The 26132-nt window shown below is 60.1% G+C and overlaps 2 protein-coding genes across 2 annotated transcripts in view; one reads left to right on the forward strand and one right to left on the reverse strand.

Annotated features, from left to right (window-relative positions):
- Nucleotides 1-10419, forward strand: part of POLR2C (RNA polymerase II subunit C) — a 54861-nt gene extending 44442 nt beyond the window's left edge. Inside the window, exon 11 of the mRNA XM_056136618.1 lies at nucleotides 10409-10419. The gene's annotated coding sequence lies outside the window, so the exon portion shown is untranslated. The remainder of the gene's footprint in view (nucleotides 1-10408) is intronic.
- On the reverse strand, nucleotides 1299-15485 carry CCDC102A (coiled-coil domain containing 102A). Its single transcript, XM_056136614.1, has 8 exons — nucleotides 14896-15485; nucleotides 13261-13484; nucleotides 8026-8134; nucleotides 5217-5333; nucleotides 4819-5028; nucleotides 4217-4387; nucleotides 3481-3584; nucleotides 1299-1460 (listed from the first exon to the last, which is right to left on the reverse strand). The coding sequence occupies exons 1-8, from the start codon at nucleotides 15472-15474 to the stop codon at nucleotides 1331-1333; spliced, it is 1644 nt and encodes a 547-aa protein (XP_055992589.1). The 5' UTR covers nucleotides 15475-15485; the 3' UTR covers nucleotides 1299-1330.
- Between the last annotated feature and the right edge of the window lie 10647 nt (nucleotides 15486-26132).

Below are 26132 nucleotides of genomic sequence, written 5' to 3' on the forward strand. Positions count from 1 at the left end.
GGGATTTTATTTACTTATTTTGCTTTTTGGGTCACACCCGGTGATGCACAGAGATTACTCCTAGTTCTGCACTCAGCAATGACTCCTGGCAGTGTTCAGGGGACCATATGGGATGCTGGGATCTGAACCCGGGTTGGCTGCATGCAAGGCAAATGCCCTAGCCGTTGTGCTATTGCTCCAGCCCCTTATTTATCTATTCATTTTTGGTTTTTTGGGTCACACCCAAAAAGGAACCCCAGGGGTTCCTCTGGGGTCTGCACTCAGGAATCACTCCTGGAGGTGCTCGGGGACCATATGTGATGCTGGGAATTGAACCCAGGTAGGCCATGTGCAACGCAAATGCCCTATCCGCTGTGCTATCACTCCAGCCCCTGGGACTTTATTTTTTAGAAGTTTTTATTATTATTACTATTTTTGGTTTTGGGGTCACACCCGGCAAAGCTCAGTACATACTCCTGACTCTGTGCTCAGGGCTAACTCCCTGAGTGGGCTTGGGGGGAACATACGCAGTGCCAGGAAGCGAACCAAGTTAGCCCTGTGCAAGGCAAGTGCCCTGCCCACTGTACTATCTCTCTGGCCCCCACCTGTGGGACTTTATTATTCCTTACAGCCGAGCCTGGCTGGCCAGTACTCCTGGGCTCAGCGGCGACCACTTCAGTACCAGCTAATCTTTGCTGAGCTCCGGATGAATTCCTTTATAGCGAGGCTCTAGCTTTGAGATGGAGAAACAGAGGCTCGAAGACCACCAGTAATGGGTCGAGCAGAGACCTGGTTCCATCTGACGACAGAACTGAGAACTATTCCTTTGAGGAAACTGCACCAGGCCCCGGGACCAGGCTGGGCTCATTCCCTTCCCAGAGGTTAGCTTGGGGCCATTCAGCATCTCAGAAGGCCCTTCACCCAGTGACGTTCTCATGCATGCATTTCCCGAGGTCTGGCCCAGTGCTCTCCCACACACCCCCAGCCTCACGCATGCAGCCCTTGGCCTCAAGTCCTTTTATTGCAGGCTGTGTTGATCACACTGTACAAGGAGGGGCCCCGCCCAATCCCACAGCCCAGGGTGGGGTCTTGACACCCGCTTCTCTCCCCAGACAGAAAGGGGCTGGGTAGTGGGGGACGCTGAGGCCAGGCGTGAGAGCCTGTGTTTGTGACCCCGAATCGAGCGTCGGGACTGGGCCCTCCCACCTATGACGGGCACTGACGGACCCTGCCCAGCTTCCATGCTTTGGTGGAGAGAAATCATGTGGGACCCGGCGGGGGGGTCACAGCTCCGTCCTGGACAGCCCCCTGGGAGGAAGGGGTACGGGACGGGGGTCGGTGAAGGGGGTGCTCAGGCCACCTGGAGCTGCAGGTCCTCATCCTCGTCCAGGTCGCTGGCTCCGTCTGCGGCCTCCTCGCTGCCAAAGCGCGCGCCGCGGATCTTCCCAAAGAGCGGGGCATTCTGCTGCTGCCGGCGGAGCCTGGGGTGGGGAGTGACGGGGGAGGGTCAGGGGGTCACCCCTGCGCCTCTGGCCGCCTGGCACAGTGGGGCCCTGCTCCCCATGACCTCATCTCATTTTTTGTTTGGTTTTGGGGCCAGACCCAGCTGTGCCCAAGGCTCACTCCTGCGCTCAGGGTGGGGCTCAGGGGACCCTCTGGGATGCTGGGGGACCGAACCGGGGTCGGCTGCAGGCAAGGGAAGCGCCGTTTCCAGGGTACTGTTGCTCATCCGGAGCAGAGGGAGGAGACGGGGTGCCCCCACTGCCCTGCAGATGGCCTGGCCAGGAGCATCCCGGGCTGAAGTCAACGAATTTTCTAGTCCCAGGCCCCTCTGTCGCTGGGCTCCGAAGATCCTGGACCCGGGAACACCGAGGGGAGGGGGCCGAGGCTCCTCCAGCACCGTGTCCGGGAGAAAGCCCCCAATCCTTCCGACCGTGGACGTCCCTCAAGCCAAAATTTATGAGGCAAACAGGCTGCCCCTCCCCCCCGCAGCAGGCCCCGGCCGCCTCTTACTGGAAGGCATGAATTATTAACACGGGGTGGGGGGCCGCCGCCGCGCCTCCATTACCGCGCCGTGATTTAGTGCCCTGTCCCCGAACATTAAAGCACAAAAGTTGGGAAATCAAAGGAGTCCTCGGCCCTGGAGACTCCGCCCACCCCATGGAGGCCCTGGAGGCCAAACAGAGCCCGCCGGCCGCCGTGTGGAAGAAGAAGGTCCTCAGTGGTCTCAGGAGGAGCGGGAGCGGGGGTCCTGGGGGTGGGAGTGGGTGGCCCTGGAGTGGGCAGCGCTGGCCAGACAGTGAGCCTGACTTGGTTTTTTTTTTTTTTTTTTTGCTTTTTTTGGGTCACACCCGGCAATGCACAGGGGGTCCTCCTGGCTCTGCACTCAAGAATTACTCCTGGCGGTACTCAGGGGACCCTATGGGATGCTGGGAATCGAACCCGGGTCGGCCACGTTCAAGGCAAACGCCCTACCCACTGTGCTACTGCTCCAGCCTGACTGACTTGGGAGCCTTCCCCGGACCCCTGCATGACAGGCAGGTGGAGAAACTGAGGCTGGTTTAAGCCTCTCAAGAAGGCTGGGCCACAGATTGATCCTCAGCACGGTGCAGAGTGAGGTCGAGTGCCTGGTGCCCCGAGAGAAAAGCCCTTCCCTTCCCTCCTGTCTCTGACCCAAACAGCCGCCCCCGGGAGCGCAGGCAGCCCAGGCTGAGTCAGGAGCTGGCTCAGCACTCAGGACCAGCCCGGCCCTTTTACGAGCGTCTTTAAGCTCTTTGCAGCCAAGGGGGAAGGAAGCGCTGCTATCATACCCATTTTACAGACGAGGAAGGGGAAAAAAAACAACAACAACCCTGACACAGAGAGGTTAAGTCAGTGGCCCAGGACCTCACAGCACGCCGAGATCCCTGCCACCCAGGCAGCCAGTGGCAGAGCCAGGGCTGTCAAACAGGTGAAGGCGGGTGAGGGCCTGCCCGGGCTCTGGCTCTGGAAGCACCCGCAGGAGCTGTGGTGACGCGGCTGGCCCTGATGGGGTGGTAGGGACGGGTGCCCGGCCTGCCTCTGCAGGGAGAGGTGTGATTCACAGGTGCTGGCTGGGGAGGAGGGTCCGGTGCGTCCTCCGAGGCCCCCAAGGAGGCTGCCATGGTCCGTCTGCCACCCACGGTCAGGCTTGCCCTGGTCCCAACTGGCCTGGGGTTAACCAGCTTGGGGGCCCCTAAGGGCCACAGGCTTATCAGTGACACCCCAGAGCCTTGGCCCCACACGCTGCCTGCCGCCCACGTCTGCCTTTCCAGTGTCCTTCCCGTCCCCCAGGGGTCCAGCCGGCCTTGCTTCCTGTGCTCCCATCCCTGGCTTCTGGGCCCCCCCCTGTGGCCTTTCCTGTCTGGAGGGAGGGAAGGAGGCTGCCCCAGACGCTTCCTCCTCTGTGCTCCCCGGGAGCAGGACTCTGGGCCTTGGGGGGCTGTCTGTCCTGGTCCTCCCTGCCCCCTCCCCGGCGGGCACCTGGACTGCAGATGCTCCAGCTGCACCTGCAGGTTCTCGCCGTGCTCCGTCTGCTCGTCCAGCGACCGCTGCAGCTTGCGTGCCTGGTTGTGGGCCTCGTCCAGCTGCACGTGAGCAGAGCCAAGAGCCTGGGGTCACCTGGGGCCACCAGCTGGGGGCCCCGCAACTCCTGTCATCTCTCCCTGGGGGTCCCGTCTGCAGAACTGTCTCCCGTGAGCTAGGCCGTGAAGAACCCCGGCCCTGCTCCCCCAGTCCCGCTCCTCTCCATCCATCCCTGCTCCCTCCATCTCTGCTCCCCTACCCCTGCTTCCCCCACCCCTGCTCCCTCCAACCCTCCCCCTTCACCCCTGCTCCTCCAGCCCTGCTCCTCTCCCTCCACCCCTGCGTCCTCTACCCTGCTTCCTGCACCCGTCCCCCCCAATCCTGTTCCCTTTACTCCTGCCCCCTCCACCCCTGCTCCCTCCAATCCCCTTCCCCCTGCTCCCTCCACCCCTGCTCCCTTCACCCCTGCTCCCTCCAATCCTCCCCCCTTCACCCTGCTTCCCGCACCCCTGCCTCCCCCAATCCTGGTCCCTTTACTCCTGCCCCCTCCACCCCTGCTCCCTCCACCACTGCTCCCTCCAATGCTCCCCCTTTTACCCCTGCTCCCCTCCCTTCCAAACCCACCTCCTTCCTCCCAACACTTCCAGCTCCCGGTCCAGCACCCAGAGTACCCCCCAGTCCTAGAGGCCCTCACCTCGTCTTCAGCCTGGGCCAGCTCCTTCTTGAGCTCCTCCACCCGGAGCCGCAGCTTCTTCACCTCGGCCTCGTGCTGCTCCACCCGCCGGTTGGCATGTGCCAGCTCAGCCACCTTTTCCTGCAGCTGCTTCTTCAGCTTGCCGTGCACGTGCTTCAGGTCTGCCAGCTCCTGGGGTGGTGTTGAGAGTCAGCGGACACACGTGGGGAGGGTCCAGGGTGCTGGTGTGGCATGCCTGCCCCAGCATCTCCCACCGACTGTCTGAGAGGCACTGAGGCTGTGGAGGGAGACCCCAGGCAGTGCAGGCTGGAAGCCTGGAGATGTGCTAGGCTCTGCTGTGTGTGTGTGTGTGTGTGTGTGTGTGTGTGTGTGTGTGTGTGGTGTCAACTGCTCGAGGCTCCTCCGGGTTCTGTTCCTGGGGTGGTATGTGGGAGACCATGAGGTGCCAGGGATGGAGCCGGGGGACCCCTGGATGTCAAGTCTGCGCCCCGCCCACTGCAGCCTCCTCGCCCCGCCCACAGAGGCCTGCGCCCCGCCCACTGTGGTCCCTTCACCCCGCCCACAGAGACCCGCGCCCCGCCCACCGCGGTCCCTGCACCCACCTTGTTCTTCTCGAAGAGTGCGGCCTGGCTGGCGCGCAGGTCACAGTCTAGGGCGCTGGTGGCCTGCCGCCGCCGGCGGGCCAGCGCCTCCTCCAGATCCCCAACCTGCGCCCGCAGCTTCTTGGTCTCCCGCTCCAGGCCCAGCTTCTCGGTTTCCAGCCGCTCGCGGCGACCCCACTCGGCCGCGTTCTCCGCCTGCAGCCGCTCCATCTGCGAGCGTGGATGGGGTGAGGGCCTGGCCATCGCGCCTCCGCCCTCACCCCTGCGCCGGCAGGCCACTGTCCTCCAGCAGCGCCTGCCCCGCCCTGGGCTGCAGGATGCGAGGCCCTTCTGGCCTCTGGGCGGGGACCCCGGCCGGGGGCACCTGGGGGCGCCCAGGCGTCGGGCAGGGGCCTCACCTCACCCCTCAGCTCGGCCATCTTCCTGTCCATGCTGGACCGGGCTCCCAGCTCGTCCTCCAGGTCCTCAGACATGCGGCCCAGCTCGTCCTGGTGGGCCTCCTTCAGGATGCTCAGCTGTGGGACAGAAACGGCCAGTGATGGGGCTGGCGGGAGGGACCCAGCCGGGCACCAGCTCTGGGGTGTGTTGGGGGTTCTGCAAGGGGCCTGTCGGGCTATGCTGGACATGCAGCAAAGACCCTTCAGTGAGCCTCCTGCCTCTCAGTGACGTCCCTACAGCTCCCACAGCCTGGCCCTCGAGCTTTTACAGAACAGTGATGGACCTACCCACCCCTACTTAAGTAGGCGCCCCTGGTTCAGTCTGCCCCTCTTTCTTCAGTTCACTACACCTGGTCCAGAGCACAGCCCGGCCTTATACTGGGAACACACCCATTCTTGTCCCTGGTAGGGCTGACGGGGTCTACCTGTGGTTTTTTTTTGGGGGGGTGAGTCACACTCTATGATGCTCAGGGCTTATCCTGGCTCTGCACTCAAGGTCACTCCTGGGACCCCACGGGATACTGGGCATAGAACCCGGGTCAGCTGAACGCAAGGCAAATGCCCTCCCCGCCGTACTATCGCTCTGCCTCCTCTTCCTGCCACGTTCTGCAGGACGCAGATCCGAGGAGACTCAGTTGTGGGAGACTCGCCCACCCTCCCCTGCTCCTCATCATGCAGCACCTGGTAACATGTGTCTCTGGTCTGGGCACCGGCCAGCCCTCAGCGGATCTCAACAAGGGCCTGCAGTCACATCAGAATCATTTTTCTTCTTCTTTTTTTTTTTCGCTTTTTTTTTTGGGTCACACCCGGCAATGCACAGGGGCTACTCCTGGCTCTGCACTCAGGGATTACCCCTGGCAGTGCTCGGGGGACCATATGGGATGCTGGGAATCAAACCTGGGTCGGCAGCGTGCAAGGCAAATGCCCTACCCGCTGTACTATCGTTCCAGCCCCCTCATTTTTCATTACTTAAAAAAAGATTTTTGAGTCCCCCCCAGCTGTTCTCAGGGTTTACTCCTGCGTCTGTACTAAGGGATCATTCATGGGGGTGTCTGGTGAACCATGCGTGGTGCTGGGGATTGAATCTGGATCGGCTGTGTGCAAGGCCAGCGGCCTACCCACTGTACTATCTCTCCAGCCCTGGGGTGCTTTAAAAATAACAAAGTCGGGGCAGAAGTGACAGAACAGCTGGCAGGGTGCAGGTCTTGCGTGTGGCTCACCCATGTTCGATCTCTGGCATCCCATAGGGAGAGCCCCACCAGGAGCGGTCGCTGAGCGCAGAGCCAGGAGCGAGCCCTAAGCACAGCTGAATGTTGCCTCAAACAGAATGCAACAAAGCATAAAATAATGCAGATTGGGATCAGAGAGACGGTTTAAAGGCAGGGGCATGGGCTCTGCAGGCAGAGGTCTTGGTTCAATCCCCCAAAAAAAACCAATGAAATAATGCAGATTCTTCTGGGGGGAAAAGCGGGGTGTGGGAAGCTAAGAATTCTCCAGTAAGTGTCTGTCTCTCCCAGGGCACAGAGCAGACAGGTTAGAGATCCCCTCGGCCACCTGGAAAACAGCAGGTCCGGCCCGCCTTTCTCTGGAGGGGCAGCGCCCCCTGGTGGCCAGGAAGAACTGCACAGGTGGCGTGAACCCCCACTCGCCCCTAGTCTCCACTCTGCAGAGGTGGAATCTGGAACACAACCAGCCTCCTTAATTGCCAAGAGATTCCCTGAGAGCTGGCACACTGCAGAAGCCCAGTGAACGCTCCTTCTAGGATCCTCTCCTCGGTCCTGATCTACAGAGACTTGGCTCCTCTGGCTATTTCCGCCTTCCAGCCCGGCTCTCTCAATACCCTCCCCTCTCTCCTTCCCCTTTCCCCTCTCTCTCTACCCCTTCCCTCCTTCCCTCCCTCCCTTTCCCTTTCTCACTCCCCCTTTCCCTCCTCCTTCTCTGTCTCTCTCTTTCTCTCTCTCTCTGCTTACTCCAGCCCCAGGAGCCCTGCACTTGCTGTGCCTTCTGCAGGAAATCTGCCCCACATTGTCTCAAAAGCTCTCGAGGGGGTTTCTACCCATTTTGGTGGGGTGTAGGGCCACACTTGGCAGTGCTCAGGGCTTACTCCTGGCTCTGTGCTCAGAGGTCACTCCTGGTGGAGCTCGGGGGACCATATGGGGTGTTGGATTTAGCCCATGTCAGCCACACACAAGGCCAGTGCCTCTCCTCTGCACCATCTCTGCTCCCCACTGCCTCTTCCCTGTACCATCTCTCAGATTCCAGTGCCTCTCCCCTGCACCACCTCTCAGCTCCCCAGTGCCTCTCCATGATACCATCTCTCTGCTCGCAGTGCCTCTCCCCTGCACCATCTCTCTGGCTCTCCTCCCTGTGCTTTCAGGGTTGCCTCCTACATCACTTCCCTAGCGGTGTCTCCCCAGCCATACTGAGCTCGGGGGCCCCGTGTACCACTATTGGCAGAGCTGCGGGAACATTTCAGGCTGCCCAGTGCTTGAGCCTGACGATGCCGGGGACCTCCAGGGCATCTGGAGGAGCAGGGGCTGGGTAGTGTCAGGGGTGAGACTGGGCCCTTGCACAGGCCAGGCCCGTGCCTCACCCCCAGAGCTGTCTCGGTGATGCGGGGGACCCTGCCTCTTGCTCTGGCAGACCCTCTTGTTGCCTCTTGTTGGTCCTCATGCTCTGTGCTGGCCGGTCCCTGCGGCAGGCCCATGTCTGACAGTGGCGGCAGGCGTAGGGGCTCGATGGCTGGCATCAGGCCATGTGTCAAACTCACCTGCTTGAGCATCTCCTGCTTGGCCTTACTCAGCTCCTCGTACTTGATCTTCCACTGACTGAGCTCCCCCTCCAGCTTCTCGATGCTCCTGCTCAGGGCCAGCTTATCCCTGGGGAGGACACAGGGACACACTTGGGGCGAGCCCCCTGCCACCCGCTCACAGGACTTTGGCGCAGTCTGACCCCGTCTGGCCCACGGTGTTTGCTTCAGCATTCAAAGCCCGGGGTCAAGCACCCCATCTGCGTTTCTCCCAGAAGTAGGCCCCCTTTCCCCCCCCCAACTCACAGTTAGGGGGCTAACCAGGTGCCCAGGGCACTGGGCTTCCCTAAGAACGTGTCTGCTTTGCCTGGTCCTGAGTTCGTCACCAAGGGATGTCTGTGAGGCTTGGTTTGAACTTGGGGTTCAAAGTTGGAATGTTTTCAAAAGTAACAAAATAGGAGACTAACACCCAAGAATAGCCGAGATAAGTACCAGGAGGTTCACTCCATGGTTTGGGGGCCAGCCGCACATGCTAGGGGAAAAGGCAGCTCAGATAGAGAAGGGAGCACCAAATAAAGGGTGTTGGGAGGATCCTCCCAGGATGGGAGATGCATGCTGAAAGTAGACTATAGACCGAACACGATTGCCACTCAATGCCTCTTTTGCAAAACACAGCACCCAAAAGGAGAAAGAGAACAAAGGGGAATGTCCTGCCACAGAGGCAGGGTGGGGTGGTAGGGTGGGGGGTTGGGGGGATGGGAGGGATACTGGGATCAGTGGTGGTAGAGAATGGGCACTGGTGGAGGGATGGGTACTCAATCATTGTATAACTGAAACCCAAGCACAAAAAATTGTAAGTCTACAACTGTATCTCATGGTGTTTCACTAATAAAATATTTTTTTAAAAGTTGGAATGTTTTCTCTAAGGATTCTTGGACAGGGGTCAGCTCTTGCCCTCTTCACTGGGGGGGTTCCCCATCTTCTGCCCTGAGCCACAAATACGAGTCTGTGTCCCAGCCTTGCATGGGGGGGCTCGTCCCCTCACAGCCTACAGTGCTACCCCCCTCAGAGAGTCCAGCATTTCTTGTTCTTTTCTTTTTTCCCGGAGTGGGGAGCACGCACTGATGGTGCTCCTGGGTCTGTGCTCACTCATGGCAGGATCAGGGGATCTGGGATTAGACCTGTGTTGGCTGCATTCAAGGCAGCGCCCTACCTACTCTCTCTCTCTCTCTCTCTCTCTCTCTCTCTCTCTTTTTAATGTAGGAGTACTGCTATTTATTAGCCATTGATAAAGCTGATTGAGTTGGGCATGAACTCCACATTACTTTTTTCTAATTCAAAATGTAAATATTATTTTATTATTATTAATATTTTAATCACCGTGAGATACAGTTACCAAGCTTTCCTGTTTGAGTTTCAGTCATACAATGATCAATCACCCAACCCTCAACCAGTGCACATCCTCCACTACCAAGAACCTCAGTATCCCCCCACCCCAATCCCACCCCTTGCCCTGTCTCTATGGCGGACAATCTCCCCCACACTTCCTTTCATATTGCTTGTCATGAATAGCATAAGATGTCGCCTGGCCACAAGAGCGGCCACGTGCTCCTAGAACTCCAAAATTTCAGATAATTTGCCTACCCACTGACTTAAGTCCCCAGGCAGCAGCTCACGCTTTCATGGGGGTTCTCAGAGGAGCCCAAACCTCCTCTTGGGGCCTGTTAGGAACCTGGGGTGTTTCTGGTCATCACTTTCACAGGGAGTGACTGAGGGGCCGCGGGGGTACCAACTTGGCTGACATGTCCAGGACTTGTGCCCCCGCATTCCCCACCCAGGACATCGCTGATTTTGAAACTGGAGCCCTCCCTACTCCGAGCCCCTCCATGCCAAGGACCCTCTGTGCTATAGGGGGCATTTTCCAGAATCCGAGCGAGCCTTGCGCTGGCCGAGGAGGGAAGTCCACCCCTGGCCTCTTCCCAGCATGGTCTAAGGTTGCCCAGGGCTCGGGAAACCTGGTCCCAGGCCGCCCAGCTCCTGTACACTGCCAGCCCCGCCCATCTGCCTCTGCCTCTGCAGCCATCCTGGGAGGGACTGAGCGGAACAAACACACACACAGAGCTTCAGCACACACAGAACTAAAGCACACACAAAGCTAAAGCACACACTGAGCTTCAGCACGACGCCTGGCCTGAGCCCCTGCAGCTCAGTGTTGCCAGCATGCACCAAGGCCGCTGTTATTCCTCCGACAACTCTGATCCCTACAAGGTGTGGAGATGGGTGGGTCCAGCACATCCGTGTCACACGCATGACATTTCTGGGGTCATTTCTGGGGTCTGGGTGATGAGCTTGTGCTGAGCATGCAGGAGGCCTGGGCTCCGGGCCTGGCACAGCAGTGATCCCCCCTCACCCCCGGGCACCAAGGCAGGAGTGACCCCTAGCACTGCCGGGTGTGCTAAACCAAGCACTGTAGCACTGTCCTCCCGTTGACCATCGATTTGCTCGAGCGGGCCCAGTAACGTCTCCATCGTGAGACTCGTTGTTACTGTGCTTGGCATATCGAATACGTCACAGGGAGCTTGCCAGGCTTTGCCGTGAGGGCGAGATACTCTAGGTAGCTTGCCGGGCTCTCCAAGAGGGGCGGAGGAATCGAACCTGGGCCGACTGGGTTGGCCATGTGCAAGGCAAACGCCCTACCCACTGTGCTATCGCTCCAGTCCATTGAGGAAATGAAAAAAATCACAAATTGTAAATAAAGTTCGACCAAGAGGAGACTAAGTGCTGGAGGCACTCCGTTGTCAGTGGGGACAGGCGAGCCACGCTGCAAGCTCTGTCCTGGTTCCCACACGCTCTATCCAGCCGACTCAGAGCAGCACTGCGCGCACTCAGCACTCAGCACCCCAATGGCAGCGCCAGGTGAGCTACCGGCTGGGCTAAACCAAACACAAAGAAAAAAGAAAAAAAGGATAAAGCAAAAAGGGATGATTTCTGCTTCATCATTGATCCCCTTCCTTTCCTTTCTGTCTGCCTCAGGTAGGGCCTGTGGCTGGAAGTTACCTGAAGCCCAAGGACTGGCAGGGTTAGGGCTGAGGTGGAATCTGTTCCACGCTGGCCCCCAGCTCCTGGGGTGGGAGTGTCTGCTGGCACTCATGGGGGCTCTGTGGCTGACAGAAGCACCGCCCTGATCCTGCCTTCACCTTCACATAGCGGTCACGGTCACGGTCCTCCCATTATTCACCGATTTGCTTGAGCGGGCCCAGTAACGTCTCCATCGTGTTGTTACTGTGTTTGGCATATCGAATACATCATGGATAGCTTGCCAGGCTTTGCCGTGCGGGCGAGATACTCTCGGATACTGCCGGGCTCTCGGAGAGGGCGGAGGAATCGAACTCGGTTTGGCCATGTTGGCTGCATGCAAGGCAAATGCCCTTCCGCTGTGCTATTGCTCCAGCCGACCTTCACAAAGCAAGTTTCTAAAAAGAGACTTGAATGCAGCTGGCCCAGGTTCAATCCCTGGTACCCGACATGGTCCCCTGAGCCAGCAAGGAGCAAGCCCTGAGCACCACTGGGTGTGAACCCCAAACAAAGCCAAGAAAGCGGTGCACAGGGACCATTGACGGCACCTGGGAAATTGCTCTCTGGATAGAAAGAGGGCACTGCAGAGGCCGAGCCAGAGCACGGCAGGTCAGGCACTTGCCTTGAGTACAGCTGGCCCGGGTTTGGTCCCCGGCACCCCACCTGGTGCCCTGAGCACCAACCAGGAATGATCCTTGAGTACAGAGCTCAGAGTGAGCCCTGAGCACTGCTGGGTGTGGCAGAAAAAAAAGGGCACTGCAAATAGTTCTGAGAGGGAGGCCGTGCCCTGGCCAAGGTGACAGTGACCACCTGTCTCACCCACAGACACAGCTCTGTCCTGCTCACGCTCGGCCAGCTGGCAGAGCGGTCTCAGGGTTGTGTCCTTGGCTGCTTCCCAGGGGCTCCGTGTCCCACGTTCCTCCCTGGCCACTCTCCCGGCCTGCCTGGCCTGGGGGTCTCACACACTGTCCTCAGTATCATATTTCTATCTCCAGCCCACCCCATCTCGCTAGGTCCCTCATTCATGGCCCAGCTGCCCTGCTGTGTCCCCCCTCTAGCCTCTCCTCTTAGCCCACGGTCCCCTCTCCCCGCGAGACTAAAGCCTGCAAAGGCAGGGACTTGTTTGTTTTATTACTGTGTGTGTGTGTGTGTGTGTGTGTGTCGGGGAGGGAGGGGGCACACCCGGTGTGCTCAGCCTGGCAGCTACCAGGGTGCTGCTGGGAGCCACCAGGGTACCAGGCAGTGCTTGGGGACCACGTGATGCCAGGAATGGAACCAAGGCTTGTGCGTGCCAGGCCGGGCTTGACCACTCGGGCCATATTTGGTCTTATTTATGGTTATCTCCTCATGGCTGGCACAGAGCCCAGCCCCGAGCAGATGCCTCAACACCCAGAGTCTAAATTTTTTTTCTTAAAAAGAAGAAGCAGTCGGAGCTGGAGCCGGTAAGACACTTGTGTTGCACATGGCCAACTGGGTTCGATCCCTGGCATCCCATATGGTGCCCTGAGCACCACCAGGCACATTTCCTGAGTGCAGAGCCAGGTGTCACCCCTGAGCATGGCAGGATGTGCTCCCTCCACACTACAAAAAAAGGAAAAGCTTGCAGGGAGGGCCCTGGGGTTGTGTGCGCCGCAAAGGGTCCAAGGCTGTGACCCAAACAGCTCAGTGAGCCTACCTCCCAGGAAACCCATTGTCCTTTATTTTTATTTTTTCACTTTTTTGGGGTCTGGGAGAGCCCGGCAAGCTACCGAGAGTATCTCACACACATGGCAAAGCCTGGCAAGCTCCCCGTGACATATTTGATATGCCAAACACAGTAATAGGTCACAATGGAGACGTTACTGGGCCCGCTCGAGCAAATCCATGAACAATGGAAGGACAGAGACAGTGACTTTTTTGAGTCATACCTAGAGGTGCTCAGGGCTCTCTTATCACTTAATCACTTAATCACTTAAGAGGTGCTCAGGGCTCTCTGCACTCAGGAATTACTCCTGGCGGTGCTTGTGGGACCAAATGGGATGCCGGGATCCAATCCAGGCTGGCCACACGCAAGGCCAACACGCCCCCCCCCCCCATAGGACCTGGCTTGGGCCCCTGGGAACCCACTTTCACCTGTGATTCAAGGGTACCCCGCCCCACCACAGCCCCTGACCCTGCTCCCCGCCGCCCACTAGGACTCACTCGCGCTCCTTCAGCAGCACCTTCTGGGACTCATCTAGCCGCAGCCGCAGGGCGGTCAGCTTGGAGGTGTCCTCCTCAGTGGCCACAGTGTCCTCCCATGGCAACCGGCTTCTCTCCAGGCGGCCTGTGCTGCCCCGGCGGGCCCCGGCCCCAAGCCCGCTCACCTCCCAGCCGCCGTCTGGCTCCTCTGCTCTGCTCTTCAGCAGGGCGTCCAGCTCCAGCTCCTGTGGGCACCGAGACACAGGCTGACCCGCTGGCTGATCCCCCGCCCTCTGGCCTCCGTGGGGCGCAGGGTCTGACGGCAGCGCTGTGGGGTCCGTTACGCAGCCCTCTAGGCCCCCATGTCCCCGCTCCTCCTCCCTCCTTCGCTTGTCCATCTTCACCACCTGCAGCCACCAAGGGTCCCTGTTCCCTGGAGAGACATCAGGGCTGGGGGAGTCATAGGCTAGTGTCACCGCAGGCTCGCAGTGATGGGAGCTCAAGGCTGGGTCCCTGGCTCCCTTACCCCCTCCTGCGCCCCAAGGTGGGCCTCTGACCACTAGCTCTGCTCGGACCTTCTCCCAAGCACCCACCCTTCTAGAGAGTCTGGCCCGGGTTTCCATATCCAGACCAGAATGGGCCGTGGGCCGCCCCAGGACTGAGATTCCAGTTCCCAGCATCTGCGACTGTCTGGAGGTGTCTGGGAAGCCATCTCACCCACAGGGAACCTGGGAGAGACAGGTCACGGCCCCAAAGGGCCAGCGAGCTGACCCCCCAGACAGGCACAGAGCCAGAAGTTTGGAACAAAAAAAAAAAAAGCAAGAGCACGCTGGCCCATGGGGGAGAGAAAAGAAAGACAGCAGGAAACTCAGTAGCCAGTCCGGCTCTGCCCCTCCGCGGTTCATGGCTGTCCTCTGCTCAGGGCTTGGGGCTCCGGACCTCACGGGGTTCAGCTACCCTCTTAGTCACCTGCGGGGAAAGCTGAGAATTTAATTCTGACTCAGAGGGTCTGGGGGTTGTCACTAGACAATGCATGTGGGGACGAGTGCTCCTTCTGCATCACCTCAGGAGAAAGCTACCAGTTCTAGTTCCTTCCAGTTTCCTGAGCCCCAGATTTTCTTTGCTCCACGAGGACGCTTTCCTGTGCCTCCTGCACCGCCCACAGCCATTCCGCCACACCCCTCTATTCTCAGGGCTCAGTATCTCCTTCAGGGAAACTTCACGAAGCCCTCGCGCCTTTGTGCATGCCACCTTGGACCCGGGACCTCCTCTGAGCTCTTACTGAGCCCTGGCTCTGCGCTCAGGAGTCACTCCTGGCGGTGCTGGGAGACCACATGCGATGCCAGGGATGGAACCCCGGTCGGCCGCGTGCAAGACGAACGCCCTCCCCTCCGTGCTATGGCTCCTGCTAGTTTTGTTCTGATGGATGCTATCTCGGAGCCCTTGGTTCTGTTGGCTGAACGAACAGATTGTTCGATTGGGACCCCCGCCCTCCGAAACCTGAGAGTCTCTCCCCTGGGGGGGTGTCCTCAGGAAGGGATTGATCTGGGGGTCCCCCCCACGAGGCGCGGACCTTAAAAAACTCCCAGTTGCCAGCGACCGCTTCTGCCCAGATGCGCTGGGCACTCCCCACGCGCCGCCCCTCTCCGCGCTCACCTGGCTGCCTTGGGGCCTCTCCGACCCGACGTCGCGCACCGGCTCGTGCTCCGTCTCGGGCTCCGTCGCGGGCCCGTCGCTGGCGCCCCGCAGCCGCGCCAGCTCGCGGCCCCGCGCCTCGCACTCTCCCTGCGCCTCCTGGCGCTCGCGCCGCGCGCCCGCCAGCTCCTTGGTGAGCGCGTCCAGGCGCTGGCGCAGCTGGCGCACCTCCTCGCGCGCGCGGTTCCGCTCGGCGCGCACCTTGCTCCACTTCTCCCGCCAGTTGGCCGTACAGTCCGACCACCAGCGCATCGTCTTCTCCATCTGCGCCGCGCGCGCGCGCGCCTCCTCCAGCTCCCGCAGCCGCAGCTCCTCGCGGCTCTCCCAGTCGCCGTCGGCCAGCAGCGGGGGCGCCGGGGGCAGGGGCAGGGGCAGCGGCGGCGGCGGCAGCGGCCCCGGCGAGGGCGTGCCGCTGGGCGGCGTGGGCGGCAGCGAGTCCCCGCTGCGCTCCGGCGGCACCGGGCTGCCCAGGATGGTGAGCAGGCTGCCCTTGGACAGCTGCGGGGACTCGGCCAGGCGCGGGCTCGGCCCGTGGCTCATGGTGCGGCCGCGCGCGCGGGCTGAGGGGCTGGGCTTGGAGGACTCGCCGCCCGGCTCAGGCGCGGTGCGGGGGGCGCGTGGCGGGCGCGATCCTATGGCGCATGATGGTCGCCTCTCTCCGCGTGGGTGCCTCCTCGGACCTGTGGGAGAACCGAGTTACTAGGCTGTGGCCACTGTTTGGACACCCCACCAACCCATGGGGTGGCCCGAGGGGCGAACAGCTGGAGTGGTGGGCAGGGGGCTGCCACCGCTTCTCCGTTTGCAGGCTCTCAGACTCCCCTTCGAATCCCCCTGCAGCGCGGCAGCTGTCCCCGCGTTCTGGCTCAGCTCACAGTCTTGACTGCTCCATGCTGCTTCTGGCCCTGCCTCTTCCTGCATGGGGCTAGCTCTTGTCAGCCTTGGGTATCTGAGACATCACTGCCTCCTAGAAGTCCTCTTGGACCGCAGGCGGTTGGTGATTGGTTTCTTCATCACCGCACAGGCCGAATTTGCGGTACCCTTTACTTGTCTGTGATTCTGTTCTCACCCCATCCCACACGTCAGACTAGGCATTTGCAGAAGGCTGGGGCTGGCTCCCAGACACTGTTTAAGTCCCAGCACTAACGGCCACATGGCAGTGACGCCATGTGAGGAGGGCTGCCATGTGAGGAGGGCTGCCCTCAGCCGGCCACCAGGCTCAGGACCTCCCGTTGTCCCGGCAGACATAAGGGGACTGACGCTAGGCACCCAGGACCACAGGGTTCAGCAGGTGAAGCCTGGACGTGACCGGATGTGGTGTCAGGAGTCCAAATGCAAACACTGGGAGGGGTCAGAGAACCACACACTCACAGTGGCACACAGGGCGGGAATGCCTGCAGCAGCGGCAAAGACACCGAACCTATTCTCCAGGGCCGGGAGACGGCAACAGGGCTGGAACACATGTGGGATTCCTGGTGCCGAGGGCCAAAAGCAGCAGCCAAGGAGGGACCAGCGTGATAGTACAATGGGTAACCCCAGTCAGCACCTGTATGATCTCCTGAGCCAGGAGCAATCCCTGAGGGGAGAGCTGGAGTAAGCCCTGAGCATCGCTGGGGTGTGACCCCAAACCAAAACAAAGCAGCAGCCAGGAGTCGGAGAGATGGCACAGCAGGTAGGGGGCTGGAGATGGTACGGTGGGTAGGGCCGGAGAGATGGTACTACCAGGAGTGGTCCCTGAGCACAAACCACTGGGTGTCCCCATGCAAAAAAAAAAAAGCAACCACAGTGAGTGTACAAATATATAGTGCTGGTCACACCAGCGGCCACCCCCAGCCACTGCCAGTGGTGATGACTCCTCTCGGGTGTCACTGCCACACTCTCCTCTAGGGGGCTCCAGCTGCACGTCCTTTAGCCCAATCCCCACCAGGTCCTTGACCTGACCCTGAGCTCTGCCTGCGCCACCCAGCAGGCCCCCTCTGGGCTCAGTTCACACGTGATGTGCCAGCCTCGGGGTCAACATGCCCATGCCAGCATCCCTCAGCCGTCCCCCTGCCCCAGGGCTCCCCTCCCCCTGCAGGCACGGCCAGTGTCTGTCTTGCACCATCAGGGGGCAGTGTGTATGTATGTGGGCGTGTGCATGTGAGTTCGCAAGCCTGTGTGCGTGTGTGCACACCTGCCTGCTTGTGCAGAGGTGGGGCTGAGTCTGTGTGTGCCCATCTGGCACACGTGTCTGAGACCATCTCTGCATCTCTCCATGGTGTGCCTTTGAGCACGCGCCATCTGCCTGGGTGCTTTGAGTCTGAGTAGGGGTGCGTGGTTGCTGCTGGTCCACAGCTGTGAGCCCACTGGGACCAAGCAGTCTCTTCACCGGCCCAGGAAGGGCCTCACTGTGGGGGCTAAGGCACAGACCTTGCTTGGTTCTCTCCCTGGCCCTGCCTGGTCCCCTGAGCACTGTGAAGTGAGTCCTGGAAGGCCCCAAGCACTACAGAGCTGGCCCACGGAATTGCCAGCACCGCCTCCTTGCCTCTCACTGATTCTCCGGCCCAGGTGGCCACGGGCTCCTGAGCACACTCAGAGGAGACTCCTGTCCCCTGTCCCACAAGGCAGGCTACCTGTCAGGGGTCCCTCAGCAGTCAGTGGGACACAGAGAAAAGGAAGCTGATTGGCCACAGCTCTGTCGGGGAGGGGCTTTGTGCCTGTGTTCCTTTGCTGCTCCCCAAGAATTGTTTTAAACAAGCGTCCGGGTGAGCCTAAGACCCTTGGGTTGGTATTGGCTTTCCCCTCACCCCGATCCCCTTCTGACAGGAGGGAAACAGGCGCAGGAGAAGCTGCGGGCTCATGAGTGTGGTGACGGAACCAGGCCTAGAACTGCTCTCTGGGTGACGCAAAAGAAATAGAAGGTAGAGTGATCACTGCAAGCACAGGCAGTGACAAACGCTCCACACAGGCGTACACACACACATGTACACACTCACGTGCACACACACGCACACTCCCATGTACTCACACACATCAATACTCACGCACATCTACACATACGCATAAAGGTGCACAATGACATACACTCACACATCCAGTCACTCACATGCACGGACACACTCACATGTACTCACTCACATCAACACTTGCACACATGCACACACACACACTGGTACACACTGACATACACACCACACATCCAGAGTCACATACACTCGCATACACGCAAACACACGCACACATGCACACAATGAGCACGTCCAGGCACATACACACACTCCCACACTCCCATTCCTCCTCTCCAGACTTTCCCCGCCAGGCGTCCCCATGTGATGCTCTTGGAAAAGAAAAACAATGTGAGCGTCTGCTCTGCGGAGGAGGCAGGCAGGAAATCCGCTGCCAGCCGGACGCCCCGGCAGGCCGAGCTGTGAGTGGGGGTGGTGAGGGGATCCCACCCAGGCAGCCCCTGAGCTGGATAGGCGGAGAGGGAGCCCCCGCGTGGGCACTGCCAGGCGTGGTGGCGTGGAGCGGGCGGCTCCTTCCAGGAATTCCCTGTTTGCTGCAGGAGCTGGGCAGGCACCACCCAGAGCCCTAATGGCTCCCAGGTGCCCCTGCTGAAAACAGGGGGGAGGTGAAGGCGGGGGTGGGGGGTGCAGGGCAGTTCCAGGAGCAGCCCCCGTTTCCTGCAGCCTGGCCCAGCCCGTCGCGGAAGCCTCAGCAGCCCGCCTGCCTGTCCTCTGAGTGGAGTGGGGGTCCAAGGCTGGTTTTCCGGGGGACCCCTAGGCCCGGTGAGCGCTCCAGAAATCCTGTACACCCAGAGCCTCAAGGGCAGTCAGACTCCATCCACTGAGCACTGCCCCCTCCCCGCCTCCCCCCTGCCTGCACAGCCTCGGGGGTGTGCACAGGTCTAGGGCCCTGGTATCCACCACTTTCACTCAGGCCTTTCCCAGGGAGTTTGCAGGTGTGTGATGGGGGGGGGGGTGTTCCCAGGCTCAGCCACACAGGCCCCAAGGAGCTGTCTCCCCTCCTAGCCCAGACTGGGTTCCAGCTCAGCTGCTCCCCGCTTTTCCTCGGACTCAGAACCCTGACACCTCCAGGACACGCTTGCATCTCCCTGGCCCATCCTGCCGCGGTGTGGCCGCTCCCCGACCGCCCTCTCCCGAACTAGCCACCTCTCTGCTACCCAGAGCGGCTGGGACAGGAACAGGGTTTGTTTTCCGTGGGCTGGCAGGATGGACTCGGGCCCCAACTCCCCTTGGCTGTGTAGCATGAGGAGTGGGGCTCAGCGCCTGGACCCTGGTCCCTCGTGTGCCCTAGATTGGTCTTCTCTGCAGGGCAGAGACAAGCCTTCTCTGACACTGGCCGCAGCAGCCCTGCCGGCAGAAAGGCACCTGTTTCCTGCAGCTCCTGAGCTTGTCCTCAACGTCTCTTCTCTCCTTTTGTGGGCCACACCTGGCGGTGCCAGAAGTACTCCGGGTGGGGTGGTGCTTGGGGGACTGTGCAGGATGCTGGGATTGAACCCCAGTAGGCTGCATTGCAGGGCAAGAGCCCTCCCGACTGTGCTAATCCCTCCAGTCCCTCTCCTATCTGCAAGCTCCTACACATCTTTCTGAACCCGCGGGGTTTCCCCTACCCGAGGAAGCCTTCTCTGATCTCCGGGCTCCACTCCGTAGTGAGTGCACCCAAACACTGGGCCCTGCACCCCCTCCAGTTCTTCAGCAGCAGCGGCCTCAGGGGAAGGTGCGTGGGGGGGACACGACAGCCCGGGCCAGCCTGCAGCAAATGTTGCGTAAATGCTTCCAGGCTGGGGGGGGGGGGGGGTCGGGAGCTGGGTAGATGCTACTGGGAGGGAAGCCCAGTGACCAGGGAGGTTTGTGCCATCTCGGGCCTCTGACACAGAAGCTTAACCGGCCCACAGATGGATAACGGTGTCCTACCCTAAGCGTGTTTAGATGACTCAGTGTCCACTGAGTGATACTGAGGCCTGTCTGTGGGCCAGCAAAGGGGATTTGTGGGGGTGACCTGGGGCCTCACCACACACCCCCATTTTTCCTGAACAGTTCCCCGCTCTGTCCACCCAGGACCTTCAAGGTGGGGCTCTGGGGCTGTCCCCTGGCCTCACGCCTGGCTGTGGGCAGGGAGCAGAGCCGGCAGGAAACCGCAGAGGGCAGCCTGATTGAATAAGTGCAGGGTCCATGGCCGGGCAGCCCGCAAACTGTGGACACCTGTCCCTCTGACCCACGCTGGGGCTTCAGCTACAACATCCCAAGAGGGGCAGACCTGAGCAGCCCTCTGGAACCACCTGAATCCACTGAGGGGCACCTTGGCCTGTTCACCCCTGCCTGGTCTCAGATGGGCCCCCCCCCCCCCACCACACACACGGCTGGGGGCAGGGATGGATGCTTCCCTCCTGCATCACGGCTCCTTAGGCATCAGCCCAACTCTTCTAGACCATTGGTCCAAAGTGCAGGTGACCGTCCCTCTAGGTTCCTCCCTGCCCGATTACCTTCACCCGCATGATGGATGGGGCGAGCCCGGAACAGGATCCCCGCAAGTTCTGTGCAACAGGTGGGCAACCTGAACCTCAAACGAGCTGTGTGGCCCCGAACCCATGCAACCCACCCAGGGGCCGGGAGCACTCACACCCCGAGAAAACCCAGCCCGGACGAGCGAGGGGCAGCCCAGCGCCTAACAGAACTCCACAGGACAACCAAGCTTCTGCCCCATCAGCCCCATCTGCTTCCAGAAGTCCACTTTCCCGGCGTCCCCGGCCGCCAGTGACCTCAGAGCTCATTTCCTGGCCCCTGCCCCAGCCGCGGGGTCCAGCGGGCCGCCCGGGTCCCCCCCCCCGCCCTCGCCTCCGCCCCCAGCGGCGGGCGGCTGGGGTTCCCGACCCAGTGCCGCGAAGTCCCGCCCACTCTCCGACACTGGCCTCTCATTGGACACTCCCGAGCGGCGCTGTGCTCCGATTGGCTGCGCTGCCCGTCCGTCCCGCGCTCGCCATGGAGACCACGTTGGGTCCCCCGGGAAGGTTCCAAATTCCGCCTCCGCCCGCCGCCCCCCTCCCGGGTGTCCGGCGCATTCCAGAGGCGGCTTGGGCCTCCCCCCGCGGCACCCCCATCCCGGGAGCCCCTCGAGGCGCGAGACCCCCCCTGGGCTGGGGCGAGGGCCTGGACGTGGGGGGGGGGCCGGGGGCTGGAAAGTTCTGCCGAGTTCGGGGGGTCTGAGCAGCACACCCCCCCTTAACCCCTTCCGTCCCGCGGCAGACCCAGCGGCCTGGAGGGGTTGGGGGGGGGGTCCCGCTCGAGACGCGCTGGCCGCCCGCCCCCCGCGCTCACCTCGGCCGGGGGCACCCGCGGGCTCCGGACGTCCGCGCCTTCGCGCCGGGGCACTGCTGGGGCCGGGCCGGGCCAGCCAGTCTCCTCCTCCCTCCGGGGGCGGGAGGGGACGGCGGGGACACGGCGCGGGGAGGGGCCGGGCCGCCGCGCGCCCGGGGCTGGGGGGCGCCCCGCCGAGTTGTAGGGACGCGCGCGGGCGGGCTGCGGGGCGCTGAGGCTCCGCCCCCGCCGGGGGCCCCGGGCCTGAAAGCGGGGTGGGCGCGGGGCTGGGGGCCTCCCGCGGCTTGGCAGACTCCCGGCCGCGGGTATCGAGGGGTGGGGGGGTTCGTTGGATTACGCGTAGAGCCGCAGAGTGCAGGGCCGAGGTGGCCTCAGTTTCCCCAGGCACGACCCGACCGTGCAGACGCAGACCCGGGCGGCTGGCCCGCAGGGTGGAGATTTTTCAGCGTGCGGTTCAGTGTGCTCCAGGCTGGCCAGGCTACTCCCACCCCCTATCAAACCACTGCCCTGGGAATTCCCAGGGGACGTTAGGGGTCACCCTGGGGGAAGGGTGTCTGCGGTTTCGGGGAGTCCAGAGTGGGGTGGGGGTGGGGGACGGCGCTGGGATGGCGTCTCCTCTCTGCGTCCCATGTCCTGGACGGCTTCCTGCAGTCAGTTTACTCACAAAGAGGACCGAGCATTCCCGGTCATGGTGTGGGGAAAGCCTTCCTGATTGGGGACTTAGCCTGGAAAATAAAGCGTTTAAAAAACAAACAAACAAAAAAACAGGATCTGGGAATTAGATACCAGAACTGAGAGAAGTGGGGATACAAATTGCTACTTTGTATCCATGGCTCCAGTAACTAATTGTGGATTGAATCCTGGAAATTGACTCAGACTAGATTTCATGTGCTTCCTACAACACATACACACACACACACAAACACACACACACACACACAGTATGAAATTAATTAGTTTATTTGCAGTGATCACTTCCCTATCCTATTTGATATCCCATATATCAAATCACGTACACTTTATTCACAATTTTTTTTTACGTTTTGGGTCACACCCGGCAATGCTCAGGGGTATTACTCCTGGCTCTGCACTCAGGAATCACTCCTGGCATTGCTGGTGGAGGGATGCCAGGGATCGAACCATGTGGGATGCCTGGAATCGAACCCGGGTCAGCCACGTGCGAGGTAAACACCCTACCCGTTGTACTATCACTCCTGCCCCTACTTTATTCACAATTTATATTTAAAAACCAAACCAAAAATAAACTGCAGGGAATAGAAAATAGAGCTTAGTGTGAGCCCATGATGGGCAGTATTTGGAATTGGATTGCAACTTGCATGCTCTAGTTGGAGGAAGAATTGGCCCCTTGCAGCCAGAGGGACCTTTTCCTCTAAAAAATCTGAGGTTTTCATACCCAAGGGTCATTCTTTGGGTGCTTTGGGTGGGCACAGGGCTGGAGTATTTCTCTTGCAAATGTTTTCTTCCTCTGTGGTCAGCGTGTGCTTCTTCACCCCGTCCACTTCGGGGAAATGCCACACTTCCTAAAAAAACGGGCAGTTTCACTGGTCCCTTCATTTGCATGGACCATTGCTTGAGAGCGTCTGCGGATGGTCTGAGCGTGGTGTCTGAGAGGGAACTGGGCTGCCCTTGCTTACTGTGCATCCGGGATGCTGAGATGTTGATACGAGTCCTTAGAGAACCAGCTCCACATTCGACAGCGGGGGAGATGCTTGGGAAAGTTTTTGACTGACCTGTAGTCTGAGAGCCCAGAACATCTGGGCTTTCTTTCTTGGGATTCCTGGAGGGGGCCAGGAGCTGACTGGCCGTGGAACCCAGATACTAATCACCCATCACACATACACACCCTTTTTTTTTTTTTGATACACCCAGTCTTACTCAACACTTTACCCACTGTAATCCAGCCCTGGTTCTTAAGAGAGGAAGCAAAAGTAGTGTCCCAGACTCTCTCTATAATTAATTAAATTTTATTTATTTATTTATTTGCTTTTTTGGGTCACACCCGGCGATGCTCAGGGATTACTCCTGTCTCTGCACTCAGAAATTATTCCTTGTGATGCTGGGGAACCACATGGGAGGCTGGAGATCGAAACCTGGGTCAGCCACGTGCAAGGCAAACGCTCTACCTGCTGTGCTATAGCTCCAGCCCAATAATTTATTTTTTAATTAGTGACTCTCTCTCTGTCTCTCTCTCTCTCTCTCTTTGCCTTTTGGGTGGAGGAGCCATACCCCACAGTGCTCAGGCCTTACTCCTAGCACTATGCTTAGGGATCACTCCTGGCAGGGCTCAGGGTACCGTATGTGGTGCCAGCAATTTGAACCTGAGCCAACCACTTGCAAGGCAAGTGCTCTACCACTATATATACTCTCTGGTCTGCCAGACTGTCTTTGTGTGTGTGTGTGTGTGTGTGTGTGTGTGTGTGTGTGTGTGTTTGTGTGGGGGGGAGGGCGCTTGGGGCCCATACCCAGTGGTGCTCAGGGCTTACTCCTAGCTCTGTACTAGGGATCATTCCTGGCAGACTGAGTGGACGGGGAGGGCAGGTCTGTCCATTCAAGGAGCCGGGTTGGGCACAGACTGCCAGTTTAGGATTTAGCAGTTTCCCTGCGCCCTTGGGCTGGAGCAATAGCACAGCAGTAGGGTGTTTGCCTTGCACGCAGCCAACCTGGCCGACTCGAGTTCGATTCCTCCGCCCCTCTCGGAGAGCCCGGCAAGCTACCGAGAGTATCTCGCCTGCACAGCAGAGCCTGGTAAGCTACCCGTGACGTACTCGATATGCCAAAACACAGTAACAACAAGTCTCATGATGGAGATGTTACTGGGTCCGCTCGAGCAAAATCGATGAACAGGAAGACCGTGATCAATGATCAATGACCTGCACTGTTACCTGTTTCGCAGTGCTGGGTGGTATCAGCCCCGAGTCCAATGGGAGTGAAGAAGGCCCAGGCCCACGGGGCAGCAGGTCTGAGCCCAGAGGCCGTCTTTCACTTTCTGCTTTCCCTGCCTGTTTCTAAAACCCCCCACTTCCCAGCAGCCCCCAGGAGGCCACAGTGCTGGTCTTGCTCCGACTGGCCTGGACCGGTTCTCTCCCCAACACGCTCCCTTGGCACAGAGACTTGGGCTGATGCTGGAAATCCCGGGTGGGGGCCGAGAAGATGGGATGGCCCCCAACTCTGGGGGCACCTGGCTGCACCCCCTCCTATCCTAGGGGTGAGGCAGAATATTCCTGAGTCAGAACGTTCTCAGGGAGGGGCTGGAGCGATGCTACAGTGGGCAAGGCTCTTACCTTGCACACAATCCACCCGGGTTTGCTCCCCAGCACCCCATATGCTCCTGTGATCCCTGGTAGGAGTGATGCCTGAGTGCAGAGCCAGGAGTAAGACCCGAGCAATGCCGGGTGTGGCCCAAAAACGGGATAAAGGGCGGAAGGAAGAAAGCACACCTTATTCAGAGTCAGCTGGGGATCTGGTGAAAAGAGAGAGAAGTGTGGGGCTGGAGCCATAGCACAGAGGGTAGGGCTTTTGCCTTGCACACGACCGACCTGGGTTCGATCCCCAGCATCCCATATGGTCCCCGGAGCACTGCCAGGAGCAATTCCTGGAGCAGAGCCAGGAGCAACCCCTGAGCATCGCTGGGTGTGAAGTGAAAAATGTTCTCTCAGCAGCCCGACATCCCTTTAAAGCCTAAGACCTGACCCTGGAGGTGGAGAAACCTGAGTTGAGGGTTGTGGGGGATGCAGGAAACCTCACTGCTAGCAGCCCCCTCCCCCCTTCACTCCAACTGGAACCTTTCCAGCCCCCTGGCAGGTTCAAAGCCCAGAGGGGTTCCCAGAGGGGGCCACTGTCCCGCCCCCAGACACTCCCGCTTTTCCATGGTGAGGGAGCATCTGGCATGGACCATCTAACGTTCAGCTGGGAATTCTCCGTCAGGCTCCATCCTGCAGGCTCTGCTCTGAGCCAGCCTGGACCAGACCCTGGTCTCTGCCCTATGAAACCTGCAGGTGTTCTGGACCCTCGCAGTGACGAGGCAGCCCACCCGTGAAGACACCGCACTGGCGTCATCTCCACAGAGATGGAGGTTGAGGTTGAAAGTTGAGAGGTTGAGAGATCACTGAGGTAGAAAGGTCACTGAGGTTGAGAGGGCTTCTGTGCTCGCTCCAGACCCCCAGCCTGCAAGGGTTAGGCGTGGCGGGTGGGGTGCCCCAGCCTGGGGGCTTCGCCATCACCCACCTCAATGCACAGGTGGAGCAGGAAACTTCTTTCCTTTTCTGTAGATGGGGACACTGAGAACCAAGGACAACTGAGGCCCAAGGACATGGGGTCTTGCAGGCTCCCATGCCCTCCTCCGGCACACCCCCAGCACCCTCTGCAAAGGGGAAACCGCCCACCCCCTAGGGAAGGAGCCAGAGTGGGGGGATGGGTGTGGCTCTTAGAGGAAGCCCAGGGGCCCCCGGAAAGAAGAAGTGAAGCGAGTGTGGCGTGCGGCGTGCGGGGTGAAGAGAGCAGAGAGAAGTGGGGGAGTGAGAATAAGGGGTGAAGGGAGCAGCAAGGTCCCTGACTTCCTCCTTTCCCTGCAGACTGTCGAGGGGACAGCAGGGGACAGCTCCTTCGGTCAACGCCGACCCTCTCTGGCCCTCTGGGACTCTCCAGGTGAGTGACAGAAACGGGCCATTCATGAGTCCTCAGACCCTGGGGTGTTCAGTCCGGTCCCTCCACACCACCCACGGCAGGTGAGTAGATGTCTTTCCTCTGGACCTCAGTTTTCCCATCTGTAAAGTGGGGTTAGTGTGATACCTCACACCTCATAGGGCAGGAGTGAGGGTCTCGGCCACTCCTTCCCGGTGCCCCTGACTGGGGCAGGGGACAGTG

This window comes from Sorex fumeus, unplaced genomic scaffold (assembly GCF_029834395.1).
Source record: "Sorex fumeus unplaced genomic scaffold, SorFum_2.1 ptg000122l, whole genome shotgun sequence".
Classification (NCBI taxonomy): domain Eukaryota; kingdom Metazoa; phylum Chordata; class Mammalia; order Eulipotyphla; family Soricidae; genus Sorex; species Sorex fumeus.